Source organism: Acanthopagrus latus, chromosome 10, assembly GCF_904848185.1.
Source record: "Acanthopagrus latus isolate v.2019 chromosome 10, fAcaLat1.1, whole genome shotgun sequence".
Classification (NCBI taxonomy): domain Eukaryota; kingdom Metazoa; phylum Chordata; class Actinopteri; order Spariformes; family Sparidae; genus Acanthopagrus; species Acanthopagrus latus.
This window is the reverse complement of record NC_051048.1, coordinates 15135545-15162254: the sequence shown is the minus strand read 5'-3', so window position 1 is coordinate 15162254 and position 26710 is coordinate 15135545. Positions and strand designations below refer to the sequence as shown.

General features: G+C 40.5%; 1 protein-coding gene across 7 annotated transcripts in view; it reads left to right on the top strand.

Annotated features, from left to right (window-relative positions):
- nrxn2b (neurexin 2b) overlaps positions 1-26710 on the top strand; it is a 629462-nt gene that overhangs the window by 147272 nt on the left and 455480 nt on the right. For 6 of the 7 annotated variants that reach the window (XM_037112710.1, XM_037112711.1, XM_037112712.1 and 3 more), the window contains one exon: positions 20778-20807. The exons of the other annotated variant lie outside the window; for it this stretch is intronic. In XM_037112710.1, coding sequence (XP_036968605.1) covers positions 20778-20807 — 30 coding nt within the window. The remainder of the gene's footprint in view (positions 1-20777; positions 20808-26710) is intronic. 7 annotated transcript variants of the gene reach the window in all.

The following is a 26710-nucleotide window of genomic DNA, read 5'->3' as shown; positions in this document are numbered from 1 at the left end:
ATTGATTCGGCTCAATGTCCACACAGTCTGAATTCAACAAACAGAAGAAGCACCTGTAATAATCTATTTCAGATTAGATCACAGACATATCGGTGTCGGCGTATGTGTTGTCAGTATAGGCTGATATGAAAATGTTTTGCATTTTTAAAAACACAACACAGAAAAAAAAATGCTTAAGGCGATTTAATAATTATCACATTTCGAGTGAAGACTGCCATTTCTGTTGATCGTTGCCTGCATATTTTTGAGTAGTGTTTTACGACCACATTTGAAGGATCACTGCCAAAAATGTGTTTACTGTATATTAGCTGGCAATCGGTATCAGAATGAATCACTCCCTAATATCTGTATTGGCACTGGCCCTAAAAAAACTGTGTATCAGGCAAGTTCTAACTTTTAAGCAGCAGCATCACTCAAGGTTTTGTCCATTATTCAAATACCTGACAGCCAATATGATGCGCATTTTGTTAATCAAATGGTGCCTTTTTGATTCAAAGATCCAAAAAAAATATCAATGTATGCATAGCACATTTATATAAAGCATTTCAGGGTCCTGCCTCTGTTTGCAGTTATCAAAAAAAAATATCTCTATGGTTGCATAAATATAAGACACATTTATTCAGTGAATTTTCCTCGCATTACCTTCAATGCAAACTTTTTCAAGAATCAGGTACTTGATTATGGCATTTATTCCAAGTGTCTCTCCATTTCCTCGTTTCACACTGGTCAATCAATAGCTAATGGACACTAATACAAAGAACAAAGCAAATCTCACACACCATGAGAGCCCAATCAGCCAGTGCGCTTCAAATAAAAACCCACTTCAGTCGTTGCTGGTGGAGGCCTGTGGCCTGATTAAGGTAAACAATACTCCTTGTTACCTCACCGCATATATGTTCGACCCTTTTAGGCTGATGAAGTATGTCCAAAGTCAATCATATGTGGAACATACCTATAGAACAGAATCAAATTACAAAGAGCAATTTCTCTTAAATGCCCATACTTGTAATTTGATTTAAAAGTATGTGGTTATTCATTGGGTGGCTGCAATCAGCCCGCACTTAGTCGTAGAATGGAGAAAACACCTCCCTAGCAAATGAATTCATGTATTCTCTATTGTGTCTTTAAAGCATTTATTGTCAGGGTGGCATCCTCTAATGTTTTTCAAGTCTGAAAGAGTGAGAGACACCCGCAGTGTCTGCGCCACTTCTGATTGACTCCTATTTTCAAAACCGACACACGCGGCGCCATGTTTTTTTGATTGCTAGGCAAACGGAGAAACTCATCCATATTCGTAATGCTTGTTCAACAGCTTTGCAAAGTGAATACATCTACATTTTCAAATTCAATTTATGACACACAGTATACAATGAGGCTAGACAATTCTTGCATGAGCCGACACATTGCAGCCTTGACATTTAACCCGTTTTATTTTTTTTTCCCATTTATTTGGCATAACATTTACTGAAGGACAGAGAGCAGGGCAGTCAGAGCGCTAGAGAATTTTCGTCCACTGAGACACCGTTGAGGACTCTCCTTAACCGCTCTCTATGGAGCCATAGAAACAGAGAGGAGGATAGGCCTTGTTGGTCGAGGTGGTATTTGGTTAGTAAGGTGAGCTGCTACACACAGCAGGGAAATAACACCCCCACACATCGACAAAGATCAGGCCAAAGCGGCAATCTGACACACCGGGCAACTGTCAGGTCCTTACCATGGCATTTATTCTGCCTTTGCTGTATAAACAGTTTCTTATCTTATCGTTTCCCTGTCGGCTGCAGGCCTGCCCTGACAGCATGTAGCTTAAAGAGGAGCCATCATTAGGGAAAACTATGCTATGTTCACACAGCAGCCCAAAGTGTCCCACCACTGATTTTGCCCTCCTCCCCAATGTGTCAGCAGCAGCATTTTTGAGGATCAATGTGAGGAGCGAAGAAGCTGGAAAACAAGGATGCATTTTGTGCATCCACACTTAACCACACGAAACCGCACTTACGTGCACATGATGCCCCCAGCACTTCTGCATGAAACTAATGAATCCATTACACAGATTAACAAAAAACAATCTTTTTGATTAACAAACACCAATAATTTTGGTGCTCATCTCAGTTTGGTGAGCCAATAACAGTCAAGTTGCTTGCATGAGAAGCACAAGACGAAAATATGATTAAACACAAGCTGTACATCTTGATATTTTTGACAATTGAATCATCAGTTCTATATGTATAAACAGGCATTCAGTTTGCAGCCATAATTAATTTGATACTATACTTTATAACTCAAATGGGCGCTCACTGCACATATACTAGTATGCAATTGCATGTACATGCTTGCACACAGGTCTGCAGAGAGAGATACAGGACAATCGATTCAAAGTGTGTTGTGGCATTAAAAATATTCATCAGTGAAATTACAAGATAATCATCACCACTACCACTTGGCATTATCGGCCACGATGTGCTTTTGCATTCAAAACGATACGACAGAAAAGCATTTTGCAGGAAGCTGCTGTAGCGAAATCGACTTACCTGTGTGAACATTTTGCATCGCAGGTACATCATCCTGTTAACAACTGCTTGTGTGAGCAGATGGTAGGTTAGCAGCACGCACGCACACACACACGCACACACACACATATGCATACACCAGAGACTGAGAGAGATCGTAATGGAACTGTCCGTCAAATCAAATCAGTGACAAACAAGGAATGTTTCAATCTATTTCAGCAGCGGAAGGGAGACGGAGGGCTTTCAAGAGTGGACGATAACAGCAATGAAATGTGTTCAAAATATAGGTTCACAACAAATGCATATTTCAGGCCATTCACAGACGTCTCTTTCATCTCTTTTCCGAAAGCAATTATACAAGTTATTTCACTCCGATCATTGATAGAACAACCCAGCTGAAAAGTTTTGCCGTGAAGCTCCAAGTAGACAACATTTCATAAGAGTCGTAATCCTGAATTTGTGAAACCATAACCGATAATGTAAAAATGATCTTTGTATGGAATGAAAGCAGTAGATGACAAGAGAAATCAGATATGGCAGTTAAAAATGCCCATCAGGCATATGTTCTTCTGTGGGTGTTGGGCTTTTTTTTTGTTGTTGTTGTTCTTTCTCTCTTTTTGATTGTTTTTTTTAAAGTTTGCATTTTTATTTGTATGTGCATGTCCTGCTTAAGTGGGTAACTGTGTGTGTGGCTGTGCATGTCTGAAGTTTTGCGTGTGTTGGTGTTGGTCTATGTCCATACACCTGCACGCAGAAGGTAAAAGGGTTATAAATCACTGTCTCTGTGTGCGAGCATATGTTTGTGTTTTTCTCGCCTTCTCCGCCCGTTATGAGATGCTGCTCGTCCTGACAGTTGGAATGGATGGCAGTCATTATTTATGATACCGTCCACTTGTCACCGCGTTGTCACCACGCGGGCTGTCAGCTGCCACAGGATGGTAATCGCACAAACGCCATACGGCTAGAACCTGGTAGATAAGTATCCGTGGTAAATAACTGCATGGTGTGCTGTGCTCCTTGTTTGTGTGTGTGTGTGTATGTGTGTGTGTGTGTCACATAGGGAAAGATAAAGCCAGATAAAGATAGGGACTTGGATGGAGTCTTTTCCACTCTGATCACATGCATGTCCCAGATTAGATTTCCAATTTAAATCCAAGAAGGCTTTCAGCCTGAGGGTGTAGCTCGGCTGAGTGTGGTTGTGTCTTCCATATATTTCATCATCTTATAAGAATTGTAAAAGAAAACGTGATTTCCTGATAGTTTGCAGTTTTTATACCAGTGTGTACATTCACTGCATTTAACTCTGATGGCATCTGTCTTTATATGGCTGTAGATCTGATGGATTGCCTGACCGCAGACCGAATCTTTCCTTTTTTTTTCTGAACTTTTAACTGCTCCCACTATTTTATCTGGCTAGTTTGAGTGTCGCATCATCCACTTTGCCAGCATCATCCAGTATAGGTGGTAGTGTAGTGCAGTGCGCTCACTCGGCTGCAATGCATATTTTATATAAACGTCTTAGTGTTGCCCACAGATTGACAGCTGACAACTGTGACATGGGGGTGGGTGGTAGGGGCTTTTTTGGAAATGTTTAGAAGAACACATTACCCTATCTCAACTAGGCTGTTTTATTTCAGAATGTTGATTCCACTTCATTTTCCACAATACTACTTCAATTAGCTCGCGTTGCTTTTTGCTTAATTCCACCGCCACTCCTTGGCCTCTTTGCTGCACACAGATCAACCAGCTTGCTTGACCCCGCATCTTTCTGTTTCTTTGTCCCCCTGTGTCTCTGCTCTGCGTACTTTCTTCATCAACAGAATGCCGTTTTTCTGTTTTCACAACGGTGGGTGAGCCATGTGTGGAGGAGACCTGATCCAAATGATCCAAACCAGTGTGATACCGGAACAGGTGCACTTACAAGCTTTTACAAAGCAACCGCACGAGTAGGCCTATATTTAACAAGAGGGGTCACATCACTATTAGTGTGCATTAACACAAAGCATTTTAGCAAAACAAACCGTCTACAAGTTAGTACTATAAAACATTCTATGTCCTTCCTTCCATTATCTTTTGCAGTTTTCTGATTCAGAGTGTGGAGAACTTTTCATCCCTCTTTTGCATGATTACAACCTGAGAAACTTTCTGCCGTCATTATTTATTTATTTTTTTTCCAAGCAGATGAGCAGATGTTTTTTTACCCTACACTAAACATCCTCTCATACGTCCCTGTCCCTGAAGTGCTTTTAGACCCCAGATAAAACACTGTGTATGTGCGTGCACGTGGGTGGTCGTGCACGAAGGAGAGGGTATAACAGAAGAGATAACGGAACCCCGCTGAGGTAACGGGGGTGTTTGCTGGACTTCAAACCCACACCACCATTCCTCTGTCTTTGTCTCTCCCCGTCCCCTTATGGTGACATTTTTCGGGGCTGTGTGACGCCTTGAATGACAACGAGGGGCTCTTTGGAGTGTATGTTGGCAGAGTGGCCTGGCTGAAGAAGATAAGGCAAGGAGGCTGCACACATGCACACACACACACACACACGCCCACACACATGCACATGCACAGCGCCCATGCTTAAAAAAAGGACATGGAGACCTCCATACTGAAAATCCAAAAGGAGGTCCTGGTATCGAATCCAGAAGTATTCTTGTCACGCGTGACTATAAATACAAATATTCTTATAGGCACACATACCCACACACATTGTGGAAACTGCTACATGGTTATTGCTCTCCGTTGTTGTCGGTGTACGTACTAACAACTGACAGTGCCAACAATTAACCAACTGAGGATGACAGAATATTGACATAGAGACATTAATTTGCTCTCAAAATTAAGATGAATATACATTTTCTGGAATTTGCAAGGCTAAAATACACAGAAATACATATGATGAGATTAAGTTGCATTAAAAATGTCACATTTAATCAAGGTCATGTTGTAATGGATTATTTGAAATTGGTATTATATTATCTGATTTAAAAAAAAATGTAGTAGCTAAAATGAACCCATATTAAGTTTGAAAAATTACAATATCCAGGATTAGAGAATATAAATATGCTCATTGGATTAATGTGCAATTTAGTTTTTTTTATATGGACAATTTATGGATAATGGAATATTTAATCTTTCTTATCTACATCGAAATTGGAAGATAAACAATTGGAGTTGGCGCTTCTCCTGCAATTCAAGGGCAAAGTGTTCCATATTGTCTATGATTACAGAACAGGAGTAACAGAAAACGTATATAGAAGGAACGGCATCCCACTTGTTGTGCAATTTACGCGGTACGCTTGTTGTTTGTGCATTCATGGTTTTTGTCAGGGTAATTTGAAGTGACCGACTGAATATGCTGAATATGCAAAATGCATTTTATTGGCATTTCAAAAAAAAAAACATTCAGATTCATATTAGATTAGGTGTTTTTGTAAAATTGATTACATAAATAAATACAAAAGAATGTACACTTAATTTGTGTTCAGTGACGTCCTGCATTTCAAGTAATCACTCCCAACCCCGCCTGTAACAGCGGTTTGCTTTTTCTTCACGTGTTCTTTACACTACCACTTTGTGAAAACACCTTAACTGCAGCACCATCTGCTTGTTTGTCAGATTTCTCTTTCAGGATCTGAGAAGAATTTAACAGTTAGTTTGAATTTTAGCATATGTGTACAGGCTATATCACAAACACATGCAAACACAGGCACCTGTTGCATTGCCCTACTCCAAAACTGCGTGAAAACACTAAAAGCATTTCAACGAGCGCTCCCCGTGAGCACAGATGCTTCATTAAAATGCAGAACCCTACCCAGTAACTCCGGGTGATACACTCACACACATATACACTCATATTCTCCGCTGCACCAGCGTAGCGCCCCAGCCCCAGCTTGCCGCCGTGCCTCGGGGATGGCAGTGGCAGATGGCGCCTGTTCAGAAGTGCCGGTACCCAGATCTGTTGGTTGGAGCCCCGAGAGGCGCTGTTGATCATAGAAATGAAGTGGAGATGACACTGATCACTCTTTCGCCTCCTCCTCGAGCTCCCTCGCTTTCAGTAAACGCAGAGGAAGCAAGAGACACTTAAGGTGCTGAATGGGTGAGGAGAACGGAGGCAATATAGCCGGTGAATGCAAACAAACCAGGAGCTTTACAAGGGAACACTGTCCGGGAGAATTGAAATGCAGACAAGCCAGTGTTACCACCTTGTTAACTAAATACAACATGCACAAAGCAGTTGAATTGTCAGTGAGAAGACAGAGCAAAAAAGGAAAAGAAGAAGGTGTTGGGGGTGGGATAAAACACCTCTTGATTGATCTAGGTATTTCTGAGGCAGCTCTAATTATATGCTTTTGTTACTGACACTGATGAAATACTCAGAAACAGTTATTGATTTGGCTGCCTGACTCTTTCCAAGGCAGATCCATTCCACTACAGCTGGTATCAATCTTTATCCCATTTTCAGTTGCCTTGTTTAACCAAGCAATTAGTTTTAATTACAGGACCTGATATGGAAATTGATTGATCTGGATCATTGTAATATGGGTTATTTCTCAGGTGGCACCTTCTTTTTGGTGTATTTGAGAATTAATATTACCTTTGTTCCTTAAATATCATAAATGAGCCCCGATATTGCATTTGTGTACTTAATATCACAACCGATTAACATGTATTGAGACAGGTTGGACCATTGTCCGCCCACTGGTTTATAAACATTTCAGTATTTAAAAAATGTAGCCTAAGGCGTGGCATAATGATGAGTTCGATTCTTTTTCTAACATGGTAACTTGGCAAAAGGATGAATGCACACAGGCCACACACAGAGCTTCCCAAAGAGCCACCAGAGAGGAGTTTTGATGGCCAGAGGAGAAAACCGCTGCCCTTTATTTCAAATTTCCCTTCACTCTTGGTCTGAACAAAACTAATTTCTCTGGTATAAGACACACTAGATAATTGCATATAATTGGATTAGCAGTTCAGTGACCTTATGGCCAGATCATTGGACCTCACAAGAGACAGAGACCATTGTAGCGTGTATATTGTTCATATCGGCAAGTGTAGTTTAGGAGTGTGAGAGACAAGATGATCCTTCTAAATAACATCAGATCCTTTGCGACCCGATGTCAGATACTCAACAGTCATCTTTGTCTAGCCAGGCAGTTTTACAGGCCCCTGATATTTGAGACATGCTAATGTTATCTCCAAAATCAGTGCTCTTATAGTGTCACATAATAAAAAAGTTCTTATAAGCAAAGGAGAGCAGTGGAGGGCCACAGAGGATTTTAGTTCTTTGAGCCTCAAGCTGGTACATTAGCATTCATAGAGTATCATGGATTAGAGCGGTAATCCTCAGGAAGCTTTTTGTTTTGTTATTTTGTACTTTCGTGATATCTCTGGTGCTAACCAGTCATGGCTTTAGTGTTTTTACATTACACTGCACTGAACTACACAGAGACTGCACTTGTATCAAAGACTGAAACTGGAAGAGTGGCATGATGTGTAGGTTGTTCTTTTTCAATTTCATCCGTTCTTTACACTGTTTTACTTTTCCCAAGTTAGCTGAATAATACAAGCATGGTTCAATGATTTAAAGATACACTATACAGTTTTGTAAAAGAAAATGCTATAAGAATTCACTAATCTTCATTGACTGATTAAAATAATAAAATAAATAGAAAATGCATACCTTATCAAACTAAATAAACAATCTCTCTTTGTTTCCATTACTGAATAAACTGAATAAACAAAGCAACCTTAAAGGACAACACAATTTCATGCTGTTTAACTTTATATTTGCCGCACCCTCCCACCTTTTTTAGCTTCAAGCAGAGTTCTGTGGAACTTTCCTCTGAGAGCAGCTTGTTTGTTCAGTCATGGAAAAAGCTTGCATCATTACCTCATTTATACTAAATATTAAACCACTACTAGATGAGTAGAAAAAATTACTTACATTTGACATTTTGCCATTTGACATATTTACCAAATTAAAAAAACTATGCTGTTGCAGTTGTGACTTAAGATTGTTAATTAATATGTAGTGTATGTAAGAAAATAGAGCGATGTCAAGCATGATCATAATCAGCAAACAGTGTTAAAATCAGCCGTATTGGTAGCAGCAAAAGTATTCTTAAAAATTTCCATTCCTATTAATGGCCAGCAACTTGGACTCCCATTTATATTCATTTTTTCATTTAGCCGGGCCAAAGTCAAGTACAAGCCCATCAAAATGTCCACAAACTCCAGTTCTCATCTCCCCTCTTTGACTTGTAAACCGATGACCAAGAAATGATCCCCTGCCCCAATGAGTTGTAAATGACAAAGAGACAATATTTAGGGGTCTTTCTGTCTGCTGTATGAGTCACCAATCTCGTTTCCTCTGGGCTCCCCGGGGATGAGCAGATCCAGTGGCAACTGGTAGTCAGACACACTGCTAGGAATGGCTGCGGTGCGGGCATTGAGTGCCAAATAGCTGGTAATTCAGGCAGCCCCTCTGATGTGCCGCCAGATCCCTCTGTGGAGGTGGTAGGTAATGGGTGGAGGGCGGAGAGGGATGAGATCACAGATTAGGTGGGTCGGGCTGCCCAACTCTTGCATCCGAGTGAAAATATTGCTTTCTGTCAGGAAACCTGCAGATCTGTGCTTCCCTTTCTCCCTTTTTTTGAGAGAAAAAAAAAGGCAAAGGATGCAAAAATAGCCCAGAGAACAGATTGAATGGTTTTCTTAAAGAGCTGTCGTGGGGCTCGAAACAGCATGGCGGATCTGAGGATGAAGTCGTGACAGATGGGATCAGTGGAGCCTGGCATAACAGCCCTATCTGATTAAGCAATCCTACACTGCATGAGCGCTAGCCAAAACGACTGTGGTGGTGGTGGTGAGGGTTTTGGCAAGAGGAGAGATAACAATATTTACTCTGCGTACAGAATCAAAGACCAAAGGGCATTGGCAAAAGTGCACCTTATCCTCACCCATGCCCACGCTTACACACACACACACACACACACACACACACACACACACACACACACACACACACACACACACATCAGTTGTGGCTGTGAGATAACATGGATGCCTTGTGCTGCTCTCCAGGTGGCTCCTTGGGGTAAGAGGCTATTCCATTTTGTTTCTCCTGTGTTTTTAGATACCATGTGCCAGGGAAACATTTACTACTGTGTTTAACATCTACTATAGTCTAATGCAATAAAATGCAAATGAATGCAGGTCCATGCTCATTCCACTCATCTGCACTTCATCAGTGCTGTTATGTATGCTGACAAATGCTTACAGTTAAACAATACAGCCTTGGCAATTTGAACTTAATGGGCTACAGGGTTCCTGACTATATAAAAAGGATTTTATCCCAAAAGGCAATTTTGCTGCAGTGGGAAGATTTATGAAAGCGGCTGGGTTTATTCCACTGCCTTATACCTGCAATCTCTGCTGACTATACCTCTGTGGGCAATGAACCAAGGGACTGATTCAAAACCACCCTTGATATAATTACTGAATTCTCTTATTTGTTTTTATAATCATTTTCAAAAGCAAATCCCCCTTGACTTTTTAGAGTTGAGCATTATATATTTGGGTGGATAATGTAATAAAAAAAACCACACACAATGGCAAGCTTAATTGCTTGGAGGAAGACTCACTGAAAGGGAGAAGTGAGCTCCATAGTAAGATCAAATGAAAAAAAAAAGGGGGGGGACAAAAGAAGAATGGATGATGGAGGTTAGTATGAAAGAGAAAAAAAATTGGGCAGGAAAAAAAAAATGAGTACAGAGACAAATTATCAATAGATGAGAATTACAGTGGAAGAAAGACAAAGAGAGCAGAGGAATGCGAAGCAGAATGCAAATACACCAGTATGGCTGTCATCATGGTAGGAAAGAGACTGGAGCCAGTTGCCATGCCAACAAGGGCCGGGCTGCAGCATCTCCCGTGTTTGTCCACAGAAGGCCTAAAAAGTGACGAGTGACTTTCGAGAGGAACAAAACTTTGGCCCAAAATAATTTTATGATGGTGAGGGCGAAGGAATTTGTGTCACTCACCTCAATGTTCTTTGGCCGACTAGAGTAGCTCATATATTTCAGGGAAATATAGCTGACACTTCAAGGTGACACACTGTACATCGCTAAAGGAAAAAAAAAAATATTAATGAAGGCAATGATGGGCTGTAGGCACTTCCAGGCAGGTAGGAAGATGAGCAGAAATACAGGTTCAGCTTCCCCCCTTTAAGAAGGAGCAGCCTCACCTTGATTTGCTGGGTACATTAATGTATAACCTTTCATATTAAAAGAAATCACAGTAGCAATATTCAATTGATACCCTTTCAAAGATACACACACACTTCATGGTTTTTGGTCCCCTCAGCTGAGGTTTTTCTCCATGCGCATCATACGTGAAACCCCATTTCAAACAGATCTGGGCTATTTCACAGCACAGCAGCACCAGACGTCTCCTACATTGTGTTTAACATTGTTGAAATATTTGTTTACAAGGTTCAGTGCCGTTTAATTTTCTTGTGATCAGCTCGCTCTCTCCTCTCTTTCTCCCTCTCTTCAGCTCCTTCTGCTCGCTCGAACTCAGGAGCCCTTTTGTTTGAATATGCAGAGGACTTCTCTCTCGCTGGTATTTGTTCAGTTTGCCTAATTAGAGTTTGGCGAGATGAAAGCAAGCAGCAGGGCTTCCTGCTCGGTGGCTGAAACTAAACGAGATACTGTTGTGTCTCCTAGTAAAAAAAAAAAAAAAACAACCTGATATTTGTTGGCTCCTTTATTTAGGGTTGAGCTCTGCCATTTAATGGCACGGCTTCACCTTCAAAAGTGACGGCTAGACAAAAAGTGACACGCATCATTTTTATGCTCTTTTGATATTAAGAGTCACTTCTCACTTTATTTCACATTTGTCTGACATTTTACTTTGACATTTGACATTTTCCATGAACTGAGCGCACAAGATATTTTCCCAGCGAAGGCTCATCTATAAAACACTCTTCAGTCTTTGGTTTCATTCCAATAGCTGAAAAAAGTGCACATTCCTACTTTCAGATAATCAATGCATGTGATTGTCAGACTGGTTTCTTGCTGTTAGGACAGTGAAGCCTGAATATAACATGAAACGATCATATTTTTGCACAATTCTACCTCAGAACCATGTTATTTGACATTTTGCGGCAAAGAAACACACCCCTATGCTGCTGTGAGCGAGGAGGATGCGTCAGTTGGGACATTCAAGTCTCAGTTACATCAAGCTGCGCGTCTTTCCCCACAAAGCAGATTCCCGCCTCAGAAAAATAGGCTCATGAATTATGAATACATTTGTTAAACAATTTCCATTAATTTTGCCATAATTATCCAACTCTCTCAAATGACTGAACTTCCAGACGTACTGCAGATTCCATGGTCTAATGGTGTTTACCCGACCCGATGAGCTAAATGAAGTTAGCGCGTCGTCTCAGTCGGAAGACATTAATTTTCCATTATAGGATGTTGTTGTAGTTACCTGCTGAGACCCACCCCTGACACAAGACAGGAAGTCGCCCCGTTCAAATCTTTTCCTGGAAGAAGTCATTACAATTTTGTTTTTTTTTTTTTTTTTTTTTTTTTTTTTTTTCCTAACACGAAACTACAGTTCACCGCCGTGCTGTTAGTGGAGAGGAACAGGATGTTTGCTCCTAAACTCCGGCTGAGGGGAGAAAATTGTCAAAATGAAACATTAAGCATCAACAAACGCTCAAGGCAAGGTGCTATTTTGCACTAATGTCCCTGTAGATTACTTTGCCTCTGACTTGAGCTTCCATGGCTCAGAGGACCTGGAGATTTTGCTGTTGTTTTCACTCTATCTCACTTACATGGGTTTACTTTTGCAATAGAGGTGACAATGATATCAAAATATCTTCCTGTGAATTAATTTGATACACTTAAGAGTTGAACATTTCTTGATTGATTACCTGAGACAAATTTTTTTCCGTTATTGATATCTCTCAGTGGTTGTATATTAACTGAGATTTGAGCAAAACGTGGATGGAGGATTAAAATCATCAGAGGCAGCTTTGAGTGGGTTACATATTTTAGTCTGCAGTATTATTGTGGTTTTACACAAAAGAAAAGGCAGGTGGCTGCATGTGCTTAGCGTCCACTTGAGGACTGCCTTCCTTCCTACCATCAATGCTGCTGGTCTCTCCATCACATCTGATGTTGCAATTACGGCGTCCAACATCCAAGGGAGGGGGGGGAATGTAAAGGACGGCATTTTGTTGCCCACTCCTTGCTTTCTGCTTCCCTAATGAGTAGAGTCCAGAAGTGGCAATCAGACACATTCATTCCATGAAATTGACTGTGGGAGGAGGGCGGATGGAACGGGGAACGGTTGTAGGATGCATCTGCGTCGCTGGCAGTTGAAGATTACGAAGAGGAGGGGAAGGACAGATGGAGAGAAGACAGCAGATCTCAGTGGGGACTAATGATTACTTTTGACCTCATAAATGAAAGGAAAATAGAGGTCAGACATAGAATTTATTGGTTCCCCACAAGTCGAACCCAGCATGGCTTTTCCAGGCCAGAAACTCAAAACATGCGAAACCTTGAAAAATACAAACAATGGGAGGACGGCTGGAAGAGAAGAACAGTTTAAATTCAGGATACACAACGTAGGAATATGCTGTATATACTAGATTATACATTTAGCAGTGTTGGTAGTGCGCCTCCTTTGAAGTCATTGTGGTTGGGTTTGTATTTGAGCTGGTAAAACACTGTAGCTCCTCTGAGCATATTTATTCTATCTAGTGTAAATTAGCATAAGCGACGAAATCGTCAACATCCCCTCTGTGTGTTAGCTCCGGTGGCTAAAATGTGAAATCAGTCCAACTTCTCCTGCTCGACATATGGAGGTCCAATTTATTTATGAACTGTTTAATTAAGATGGAACGGCAACTGTTCAGATCTCTACCCCTCACCGATCTCCGAGATGCTGTGATTTATTTTTCCAGACATATCCCATGACATATTAAATGTGTTTTAATGAACAAAATGTGAGTCAAAGGGATTCACTCGCGTTGTGCAGTTAATTAGGAGATGTGGGAGAGCATAATATCTTGATTTGAGATACATTCCATCGTAATATGTAACTATGATCTCGCCACATACAGAATAGACAGTTGTTAAGCCAATAAACAAATACACAGTACGGCTAAGCCTTTTCTGAATCACACACAAATGTTGCTTTGACATTTTTCTTTTTTGTATGAAATGGGCATCATTTTTTGTATTTCATTTTTAGTACATAAGGAGTACATAAGGACAGCGCTTATAATCTGAAACACCAAAGCAATGGCGCAACGTTTGAAGCCAAAATCAAGATAAGAAGTGTTTTGGATTTTGGTCATAATATTTGCTGTCTGCAAACCTTGGCATGTGCAGTCTTAATTATGTAGTGTGGCTCTGCCTAATTGTTACTCTGAAAAGAAAATCACATCCATTGACAGGCCTCCAAACAACTCAGTGCATTGCATCCTGACAGATGATGGCTGTTGCTGCGGCGTAAAGTGGAAAGTGACCATAAAGATTTAATGCTTCACTCGCTCAGCTTAAGTGCCTTGCCTGGGGTCAACAGTTCCCCATGGAATTTCCAAGGAAATCAAATGCATGCGTACTCATACACATCAACACACACACTTAGAACAGAATTCTCCATTTCTGTAAAACAAGTATATTTCTTATTCAGCTACATTGCAAATCTAGGGCATTTTGCCAGGAACCAACCCCACAAGATTTTTTTTCTTTTCCTCCAATGTATATACAGTTCATAAATGCTATGAAATCCTGCTATGAATTTGACCTGTATAGTGAGTATTACCAAATTTTGTAATGTTTATCATTGTAAAGTTTTGTATTTTAAGCATGACCTGGTCTTCATTATCATCAACACACAGAAGCCGCTCAACACACACATTTAATATTAGCAACAATATACAGTATGCCAAACACGTACCCTGCCATGTTACTGTGAGCATTTTCTGATCGCCTGTCCGCCTTCTTCATATTAAATGGAAAGAAGAGTCAGTGCCCTTTTCAATCTTTTGTTGTTGAGATATACAGTAGTTTAGCTTCATAATTCAGCCTGGCACTTTTCACCATGTTGTAGAAACTAATCAGTTGAGAAACAATCAGATTTGCGTTCAAATATAATCAGAGGGCTGTTACATTCAAATTACAGATTACAAGGTACCGCGGTACTATTGCAGGCTAAATCTGAACAGAGGAATCGGCTTATCTATTTATTCCTCATTTACCGGAAATCTCACTCGTGTTAAAAATGTAATACATGTAGGTGTGAATGTGTCACACTGGTAAAAAAAAAACTGGTAGTTTCATTCTTTATAGGAAAAAGCGGCTGTGCAGCTCAAATTCACCTTGGGTCCAATGTTTTCCCAAGAGCTATACAAGCTGAATGTCTGTAGACATTCCTGCAGCTTTTCAATAATTCTTAGCACTAACAGATTTTGCAGCCGAAACATCACTTAATTGTTCTTGTTTTAATTTGTCGCTCTGTGCATCACCCAAGCCAAGAGCTAACAGAAAATAATCAACTTCCTGTTGTTCCTTCTTTGGACTTCAGCTGTCTAGCCGAATGAGAGTCTTTAAGTTTTGTTCTCAGTGCAACACGCACACAGAGAACCACGCCATTATGAGATAGCAGTGGCGTACCTTCTGCTTTGTACCAGCATGTGTAAGACTTTGATCCTTTGTTAAAATTACACAGGGCTGCAGTCTATCACTCTTCACTATCAGCGCGCAGCAGTGGGCCCAATGAGCAAAGATTTTCATTTGATTTCACTTGATGTTACAGTGTAGAACATGTCTCTTCCATTTGAAAGTGGGGCAAGCTCTATGTTAATAATTCAAAGCGTTGAAAGACGTGGAAGCCTTCAACATCAGTCTATACCTCAGATTGCAGAGGTCTTCTTGCTCCCTTACCTCCTACAATTCTTTCCCCTTTTTCTCTCGGAGAATGTCCAAAGTGAATTATTTAAGCACTTTAAATCCTGCTATAGTTTCTATATTACTTAAGCGGTGCAAAGACAGTATGCATTATGGAGCAGCCTACTGAGATGAATATTATTCACATTCAGTCAGAATCATTATCCAACATCTTTTAAGCAGATGCTTCCAAAACTGCGCAGGTTTGTTTCTGAGGCCCTGAGGGCCTTGGCTGCACTTTTGGCGATGGAAGACATACAGTGATGATTATGCTGTGAAACTTTATCTGTGTCCAGGCCCAGTAAAAGGCAGTGATTTGTGGATATGTCAAACGTTTTGGATATTGCGCAGTTTTATACCTCGCGCCAAGGGGTGCACCCAGCAATAAGCTGCACATAAAACTATTTATTGTTCTTATTTTATACTGCATGGCTTTCACACACTTCAATAGTTCTCGCTTTTTTGATAATACTTGCTCCCTCCAAAGTCATCAAAGGCAGTGTCCTCAGAAATGTTTTAACCACTTTTGTGTGACTACCATTTTGGGATCAGCAAATAAAGAAGAGCCTTGTGTCAGTGTGGCACGTAAAGAGTGCTGGCCATATGCTTGTGAGAGTCCTTGGAGGAGGATGCTATTTAACATGCCATCCAGCACCACGAGGGGCCGGAGAAGCAAGCACATTCCTCCTTCTGACTTAGTCTATGTGTCCATCTGGTGAACGAGGGAAAGAGGAAGTGAGACCAAAGGAGATGGGGAAGGGGCTGAAAAGGATGATGATGATGCCTTCCATTTTTCTCTGTCTTCCCCAGTTGTGTTTGTTGCTGCTGTCCTGATACCCAGCACATCTGTTCATATGTGGGTGAGGAGGCTCGTCATAATCTGTAACCGTTGTGACAGAATGTCTTACAAGGTGATTCAAGAACATGCCGTGCCTGTTAAATGCAATACACCTCGTCCTATCACGATCTGCGTATCAAAAGAGGACGTAGCTACAATTTGGGGTCCAAGAATTGTCAAGTCTGCACATGAAGTCAAAACACAGACAAATATTGGACCTCTTTTCCTCTTGAGGTGGAAGAAGAATGTGTGCAACATAGTGTATGTGTGGTTGTTACTCTTCACTACTCAGTAATTGCTGTATCAAAACCCACAGTATAAACACTGTAATTCGACTGAATTCAAGTTTTATTCTGCTGCATTTATAAACTGTTATATGTAGATATAACCCTGGCTGACATTGCCTGTCTTTGTCACGCAGTATCTGGTGTTTGAATCACCGGTGACGGTGAACGAAATCAGTAGCTTGCTAAACAATAGTGGCTTGTGTTCATCAGACGTGAAAGCAGAGCAGAAGAAAGTGGCAGATGAGGAAGTAGAGAGAAGGAGGCAGCTGCAGCTGGCTGATGGAGGGCTTGGTGTGGAGACGGAAGGCAAAGAAAAGATGGAGAAACAGGAGGAAATGGTGGTGGTGGTGGTGGTGGTGGTGGTGGTGGGGGGGTTAGGCCAGATAAGACTGAGCATGTATCCTCCTAATGACAGAATTATGACCCTGGTCCATCTGCCACTCAATCATAACCATCCAATCCGTTCCGTTGGGCACTCCCATCTGTACTTGCTGCAGAATCAAGGATGTAATCAAATTCTCAGATGTCAAGGAGATGGGGAGACTCATAGCTTGGGCTCAGAGTTTGTCACATTCCCTGTATGTGTGGCAAGCGATTCTGCTCGTGGCTGTGGTAATTTGATTTCGGCTCCAATATCGATGCAGAATGGAAGTTAACAGAGATCAAGCTTTCTCTTATGCCTGTTGTGTTCAGATGACTTACAGTGATCAGTCATTTAATTTTTGAGTCACGCCGCCTCTTCACTCTCAAACAACTTGCTAGCGAAAGCCGTCACATCCTAATCAGAATCTGGCAAGTTAGGAGTCTGCCATCCTATGCTTCTGCCAAGACAACCATGATGTGTGTGTGTGTGTGTGTGTGTGTGTGTGTGTGTGTGTGTGTATGACTGGCTGTATGTGAATGTGTGTTTGTCGCTTTTGAATTTGGTATTTTGCATGGCTCTAATCCCAACATTACTTTTTCCCCAACACATAACTTTGAATGCAATTTGTATTGATTTTTTGGCTTTTCTTTGCAACCTTGCTGCATACCTGTCTGTAAATCTATGGTCAGCGCTGGCTGTGATGACATTTGGCATGTTATTCTTACCACCTCTTCTTCACGTTTTCTTGTCTTCCTCTGCCATAGAATTGTGCCACTGTCTTCGCTGCCTGCCTGAGCTGGATGAGGCCAGGGGTGGGGGCTGGGGGTGTTTGAATGATTTGGTATGCAGCGACAGCACCGCTCTGTTTCATTGCAGGAGCCTCCGCCTTATCTCCTTAATGGATTATGAGCAAGGGAACAAAAACATAGGGAGGCAGAGTGAGAATGATTGGACTCCCTGCAAAGGGCCGGCAGGAAACGGACTGCCGCCAGATAAATAAAACACTCTGCCTGTACATTTCCTCTGCCCTGAATCACAGATGTTATTAAGAAATAGGACAATAGGAACAGCTTGTAGTCAAGAGTCATTTTGGCTTCTGTAGCATTTTGATTTACCTGCTTGCTGGTGGTGGTACAGATGTGTCAGCTACTCTGTTAGGCTAGGGGTTGTGTGTTAATTTGTTCTGAAAACATTAGACTCCATCTCCTTCTTGTTTGTCTGCAATAAAAAGTGGGCAACAACTGAATGTTTGACTAACACCAGCTGTCAAGCACCTCAGTTAGCCAGTCCGCATTCTAAATGTCGATGCAAGGACGTCACAGAGGTGAACCGTGGTACATTTTTTTGTGTATCGAAGCTGGAGTTTTGGCAGAGATTAGAGCTGCTGTAAAGGCTGCCTCTCCATTTTTACGGCTGTTAGACTCCTGAAATAAGCTTTTTAGGCCATCGTTGATTCAGTGAAAGGCTGTTTTGAGTCACCATAGCTCTGCATCTGAATGACTACCATTTATAATGTGCTGCATATCTTCTATGCTAACAGACCTGTTTATTTAATCACCATCATCTGCAGGATATCTTCCAATCAACATCATACGAAACTATGAAACAAAAATTCTAATACAAATAAGTATATATATATATATATATATATATATATATATATATATATATATATATATATATGTATGTATTTCTCAGCAATTTTAATGCTGAGTATTCAAATACTGCAACCGTCAGTACTGTTGTGCTAGTGGACATTGCCATTGTCCATATCTGTTGGCTGACACTGACTACTGAGCACAGTACAGTACCTTCCTATCATGGTGATTTAAAAGGCCGCCCCATCAGAGATCCCAAAAGAGCAGCGTGTCCTCCAAGAGTTGCTGTAAGACAAGAATCTTTGGTGTTTTGACATGTGGGAGAGAAAAATAAAAGAGGTATTTTGATGCTCAGTGCACTAACATTATGTCTCCATTCCATGTCCCGTTTAGTATTTTCCGGTTAGGTGAACTCAAGAAACACACACATTAGTAGCAGCTGTGTTTTGTTTGTTTTGTGTGTTTCCTTTTGCGGGGCTGCTGTTGTTGATGTGTTTTCCCCCTCAAGCATGCTGTCGTTATCCGCGCTCCTTAGCTCATCTTTCCCTGTAAAAGCTAACTGGCTAACACTGTTTCAAACCTGGCACAGGGATGTACGTCAGCAATGTTGTCTGGCACGTTAAACTGAATAAGTGAATAAGTAAAAACACAGCACACGAGGCTGCTCTGCTGCCCTTTATTGGTGCTGAAGGGTTATTTAGATTGAGCCGTGTGCTTGTACCGCCGACAGTCTTATATTTGAAATTGTATTGATTAAGAAAAGACAGGTTGGCTTGACAAGATTTGACCTTGTAGGGATTTTAGTCCAGCGGCTATAATGTTGTTGGTATTCTGTACTGCCTGGGGTTAAATCCAATTTGCTTTAGCCATTGGGTTTATTTTGGAATAATCCTCACTTTAGGCCATAGTTGAGATCATGTTTCATTTTCCTGCTAGTTCTGTTTCTCTGTTTTGAGCTGCGCTTCCAAGAACTTTCAACAAGATTTGCCATTCTGTTGACCCCTGCAAGCACTGAGGTTTGAACAGATATTCTGCTATCATTTTCTCTCCTGTCAGACTTTTTTTTTTTTTGTGATGATCCATGTACAGTAGCCCAAAACATGTGTTGTATGGAGGCTGAATATGCTATTTTAAACAGTAAGAGCTAATGTTGTTATAAACATGCACTGCTGCTTTAGTATTATTTAAGAAACATATTATTCTCACAGTCTTGACAGGAATGTCCGACTGGTGTTCACTTTTTTACTCAGTTTAAGGCATGACGTTGTAGTTTACTGGCAGTCTTGACAGTGTGGGTCATTGTGCTGAAACTGGATTGGTTAAAATTGTGTTTAACCAGAGATCTATTGTATTTTGTAATGCCACATGGCTTGTTTCACAGTTGTTCTGAGATATGCATAAAACTATTAAATCATGAATTTCAGAGTGATGCTATCGTGATATGTTTTTTGCATGTATGGATTGTCAAAGTATGTGAAATGCTGTTCTGGCCCGATTCAGAAATGTTACTGTTCTACTATTTTTTACTATTGACAACAGAAGGAGCTCAGTGTAGACAGTTTCCTTTCAAATCAGTGGATCTGCAATTTGGCAAGATGTGTGCACCATAGCCTTGAGAAAGTTAAGTCAATATTTTTGGGCTGCTGTTGTGAAGTTGCGTGTACTCACTTCTGTGTTGGAATAATCCCCTGGCTTTGGTTTTTTACAGGCACAAAACATTTATCCTGTAGCGTTTTTTTTTTTTTTATTTCTGGGTTTATCTGTGACCCTCCCTGTGCGAGCACTCAGATCCTTTTTTCTGATGATTTGTACAGTAGGAGATGAGGTATACAATTCAAGCCTTTTTTCTGCCAAACAGTTCTTCTCTGTGTTCCATAAGTACTCCAGAGGAAAAAAAAGCATTTGTGAGAGCAATAGCCTTCGGGGGTTGCGCCAAATGAAAATGCTTTTTTTTCTAAACCCCCCACACCTCACTCAAGAAGTGTTTGCTTGTTTTCTGTTACTATTGCTCTCTCTTTCTCTCTCTACCTATCTCTCTTTCTCGTTTTTTACCTTTGATTTGAACTCTGACATCCAAGTCTGCCCCAGGATGTCTGTCACAAACTGCAGTCCAACGTTGTGACAATGCTTTTTTTCTTCCCGTGCCTTTTATGACCTTCTTTTCTTCCTCTTTCTGTTCTTTTTTTCTGTTTTTTCCCTTTCAAGGTCTGGCGCACCTGACGTTAAACGACCAAGGTATGGGTTCATTCCTTTTTTATTTTGGTTCTGTTTTTTTTAGAGGAATTGACTCAGCCTCTTTGCCCCCCAACCCCTCAAAACAGCCACTTTCCCTCACAATACCCTCCTCTGCTTTTTACCTTTCTCTTGGTGCCATGTCCCTCCATTTTCCCTCCCGAACCCTCCCTCGTCTTCTTCGCTCTTTCCAACATCCTCCCCCGTTGCTTCCCCCCTTCCTCCTCCCCTTCCACATCCCTCCATCCATTTTTCGGTTGTGACTACCGCCTCTTCCTCCCTCTCCTCGCCACCATGTCTTTGTACTTTTCCGTGACCTCCACCAATGTGTGTCCCACCCCCTTGTCCTGTCCTATGGCTCACGTCCTGGACCTTCACCTCTGACCACCTTTGACCCCGACGACCTGACCCAGGGGCTGAAGGTAACACTTTTCTGCTATCCCTTCTGCTTGGGTTTAAACAAAACAAAACCAAAAGGAAAAAAAAAAAAAAAAAGAAGATGGAACAAAAACGCTGATTATATTGGAAATGTGTTTGCTGGTCCAGACTTTCCATTCACTTTAACACTTCAAGGTGAAAGTGTTGTAGAATGTGCAGAGTTTCTCGTCACCACTCTGCTGACATTCCCATTGTTTGGCATTCAGATTTATTTTTTTTTCATTTTTTTAAAGGGCTACAGTTTCAAGTTCTGGTTAAACCTTATGTCATATGTGTTTTTAATGAGACAAAGTGTCTGCAATTGTTTTGATGTTGCTATGAAGACTGTATGTTATTCCTGATGCTTTTTTTGTGTACATTTACAGCACACTTGCATCTTACACCACACAGCTGTTAATCTCTTGCACATCACTATTTTCTTCATCCATACACTTTCTCCTCATCTTTTTGACCTTTTGACATACTTTCTCAAAAGCGGTGTTTAAATCGTGGGCAACAGATTTTTAATGTGAAAATGCGATGCCATTTGTGTACTTGTGCCTCCAAGAAGTGCTTACTACACTCCGGTCTGATTATTAACCATCCCTCACAGTTATGTTCTCCTCATTCTCTGACCTTTCTCTGCCTCCAACCTCCCAGTGAGGGCCGTCCAAGGGAAAAAAAAAAAAAAAAATGTGTTAAAGCAAAGTTCACAAGAGAGAAAGGAAGTGAACAAGTGCCGTAGACAGTGCATGTTCTGACCTTTACTGGTGTAGAGAGAGCTTCCCCTCTTCTATCCGCGTAGTCTGTGGTTCATCCAGACTTCAGTGCAAGCCTTTTTCCCTTCAGTTCTGTTTAACAGAGGAAGTTCTTTTTCTGATAATCAACACAGAGAGGAAAAGCTCAGGTTTAACTGGTGCATTCTCCTGTTTAGCCATCCGTTACCTCAGCCAGTATAAAGCCTGAATACTGGCACCAGCATCACTACATTCATTCTGTTCATTTGTTGGATTTTTGCTGCACAAAAAGTGGAGGGAAATACAAAGAGAGTTTATATTTCAACCTTATATATTATTAGTACAATGCATCTTCGCAAGCCTCCCATGTTAAATGATTCGCAGTGAGAGAATACATTTCCTACCAATGCATATGAAATGGTGCCTGGAAGATTACCAGCGGTTACATTTAATTGTTGTGCACAGGTACCCAAGTCTGAGTTTTATTTATTTCAATGGCCAAAGAACACCCATCCACACAATCAAGTTCCTCCGCGTAATTACTACATTATCACATGATTTCCCAGTAATGACGGCTCATACCATAACCATCATCGAACTACAGTATGCCTTCATTTTGATCTCAAGTACACACCTGTGAAGTTTCATGACTGCATTGGTTATGATGCTTTAGCACTGGCAAAAAAAATGTCCGACAGACATTTCAAAACCTGGCACAGAACTCAAAACAAGGGGTGGGCGATACCGCAAAATTAGATCTCGAGCCGATTCACCAAGTAATTCAAGGCCAATATCACAGATACTGATATATATATATATATATATATATATATATATATATATATATATATATATATATATATATATATATATATATATTTTTTTTTTTTTTTTTGTATGAAAACACAGGATAGTTTTGAAAGCCTAATAACAAAATATGTAATTTACCGATTTAAGGTGAAAGTGCATACCTACAAAACAGGTTATATAACATTAATATTTAGAATATAATTGTATATTTAAAAAATAATAATTATATTAAGCCATTTTCATTTTTCAGTTTTGAGATATAATGTTTTTTTCAGTTTCTTAATAATCTAAAATAATTAAGTTAGATAGATACAATCTGCTAAATGTATTAGTTAGATGTCTGACTATAGTATGCTTTACTTAATCAGTCTGACTACCTAGATATTCCCTGCCTTTCTGAAAAGACTCTCCCAGTGAGCTTTGTCTCAGTGTCTACAGTCTGGGTGCTGATGAGGCATTTCCCTCCTCCTCTATGTTCTCTTTCTCTTTTTTTGTTTGTTTGTTTGTTTCAAGAAGTTTGTGGTGTTGTCAAGTGAACAGCTTTCCTGCACACATCACAGATTGCAACTTTTTTCATTTATAGCTGTGAAGTAGCTCCAAGCGAAGCTCCTCTTGTGTTCAGCCATCACTGCATGTAAGGGTGTGAACCAAGGCGAGCCACACATGCACGAAGCGCAAATTGTGCACACAACAGGGCAACAGCAGAGCGATGGAGAAGCTCTGCAAGTTGCTGCAGCGGAACGTTTTTTTTAGACAGGTCTTCAAGTTGATGAAATATAAATAAAAGAGAACATAGTAGAGAAGTGAAACTGAAACTGATTCCTTTATATCGATCAATTTCACGCTTGAACCAATCTACATACTATGTAGAATTGGTAGTATTGATATTTTTGGATCCATCCGCCCACCCCTACTAAAACCTGCTTCTGTTGTCGTCCCCGCTACAATAGGTGTGTTCAATACCAAATTCACAATGATGACCCACACAGACACTCACACGCTCACAGACACACACACACACACACTCACACACACAAACTCAAAGGTTATCCCAGACAACGCTGTCATGGCTGGTATGAGGCTAGACCGATCTCGCTGACAAGTTTCTCCAGCCATGGCATTTGAGCCATAACTTTAATTTATAAAAGAAGGCAAACAAGGTGAATATTCTACATGTTCATCACCTATGTGTAACTTAAATATGTCTTCTTTTTTTGGATTATGGTACTTGATACTGGGGGTCGACCAATATGTCTTTTTTTAGGGGCCGATACTAATTATTGCTTAACACGGAGACTGATAACTTACATTTGGAACTGATATGCAATCACAACAAATATATAAAATTGTAGTGGCACAATATGAGATAAAACAAATGCAAACACAAAGCTTTGATGAAATTATTTTAATCATTTCCTCAATCAAATTAGAATGTTCATAGTTTCATGAATTATACTACAGGATTATAATCACTGATAAATCAGTGTTAAGTGGGAGCTTGTATTCATTTTTTTATGGTGTAGGATAGCTTAATCTACAACAGTCCATCAGTTGCTTTGTTGCTTTGTAATTTATATTAATCAGAAAAGTAAATAATAACTGAAGTTATCAAATACATTTAGTGAAGTAAAAGGTAAAAAAATAAATAATAAATAAAAGAGCTGATCGCAGCCATTCTAGTCAATGCTCATGTTTCCACCAGCAGTGCCCCACTACATCTCAACAGCACCCCAGAAGTGTCTCTCTGCTCTGCTGAGAATACACACCAAGTCTGTTTTGCCTGACACAGACCACTGTTGCGTCAAGCTGAACAGAGCAAAATGTGCTGGGCTGGAAGTTGCACACAAAAACAGCACAGTGCATCCGGGATCATGTTTCACTTCACTACATCAACATTAGTCATAGAAGGATTTAAGTATGTAGCCTACTCACCCGTGGTAGAAACACAAAAACTCAAAGAGAACATGAGGAAGTATGCATAACCTCAGGAGGTCTACTGTATCAGCGACGTCACACACCCGATGGAAACCAGGGGTTGCTCGTTTGACTTGTAACCAATCAGATAGTGTGTAGACGGGACATTTAGTGAGTCCACAGATTGGTGAATGCAGGCCATGCCAGGGGAGCATGTGTAAAAGGTACCAAAGTAGTGCAAATACAAAAATAGTAATGCTGATACAGAAAACACTTCAAAATGCAGATAATCGGTTGACCCCTACACAATAACATTTACATAACACATTCACATTAGCAGTATAAGTATTTTAACACACTCTCACAAAATCCATGCTTTCCGCATTGCAAATATCAGCAGTTTCAAACTTCAATGGAACCATGGGGTTTTATGTTAACCATTAACGTTAATGTCTTAATAGTTAATGTCAAAGAGGGCAGCTTTACATTCAGTAACAACCATAGGATATTTGTCAATTGATTGATTAGTCAATCAACAAAAACATGGAATAAACATTATTTTGTATCAAATGTCAAATGTAATGGTTCTGGCATCTCAAATTATCTTTTTTTGTTAATTTAATTCCTTTGGCTTATGGACTAATGAATTGGTGGAATTTGAAAATGTCACCTTTACAGTCCATATAATAATAAATGTATGATAAAGAATTTGCCTTCAGGTCAGTCACCACCATCAATGAATTCCCACTGTAAGTAACTAATCAGTAACTGGTAAAATGGGGTGATTAAGTGAGATAATCTTAATTACTCTGCTGTAATGTGTCCTTCGTGTTGCACAATATCCACTTCATAACTATCATCGTGCGAGATATTCACCAGTTTATTTCCCACAAAGGTGGGATATATTTCTCTATCCCCAGCCAACGTTCGCTGTCACCAGCAGATGAGTCATAACCATAATCCTTTCATCTCTATGCAGCCTCAACTCTGCCTTCATATAGCATCTCCCCTACAACCTGCTGCCATTTAACTCTGATCCCTCTCCACAGTCCATTCCAAACTGGGATTACTATTTACTCCAGGCTCCTCCTCATAGACAAGATAAGCACTCACCCAAAAATAATAGAACATACATGGATGCATGTTCCTCATCTCTCCTGAAGCATGATCATCAAACATTAAGGCACTGATCCACCTTGTCTTACAGCACAGCTGTACATTGCCTGTGAACACAGGGCCCACAAGCAGTAGGATCTAAACCTGAAAGGTGCCTGAGACAGAAAATGTCATAACTTTTAATAACAGCTACCCAATTATAGCATAGTCACAGGGTAAATGACCTTGGGAGTGGATGCCTTCAGAGTTTAGAGTGAAGTAGCTGGTCATGGAAGTTTCATCAAACCATGCCTAGCCAACCATTTATACAGGTCACCCTATAGCCAGATAAATAGTTTGTTCCAAAAGTAGAGGCTTTTAGAAGGAGAAAAATCAATAAACCTGTTTGGTAAAGGCAAGAACCTGAGACATGTGCGAATTAGATTTTTACTTGAGGATGTAGACACCTCTCAACGTCCCACGCATCAACTTCCTTGAAATCTGTAAGTGTCTATGTGTGTCAGGATAGCCGTGTTTTCAATAAAAAGAAATATTTTGGCTAGTTTTAAAAATCAGAGGCAGGTGCCTCAGCCATCACATAACCAGGCCAAGAAAATCAATGTCAGTCTCCTCTTAAACCCAAGGCTGTCCTTCACAGCTATAGGAAGGACAAATTCCAGGCTTCAGTCACTGCTGATCTCTATCTGCCTGTCTGTAACACTGCTGTCAGCCCCACACATTTGGCCACATTTTTGGCAGCAGATTACATTTAACAATACAATAATAATCATTCTTTCAGAAGAGCTTTGACAGATATAGACTCTCTGAACAATATTATTATCAACAATCAAAATAGTTGAAATAGACAGCATTCTCTATCCGCCACTAAAAAAAGAAAAAAATCATCATTCACATCATCACTCTCAATTGGTT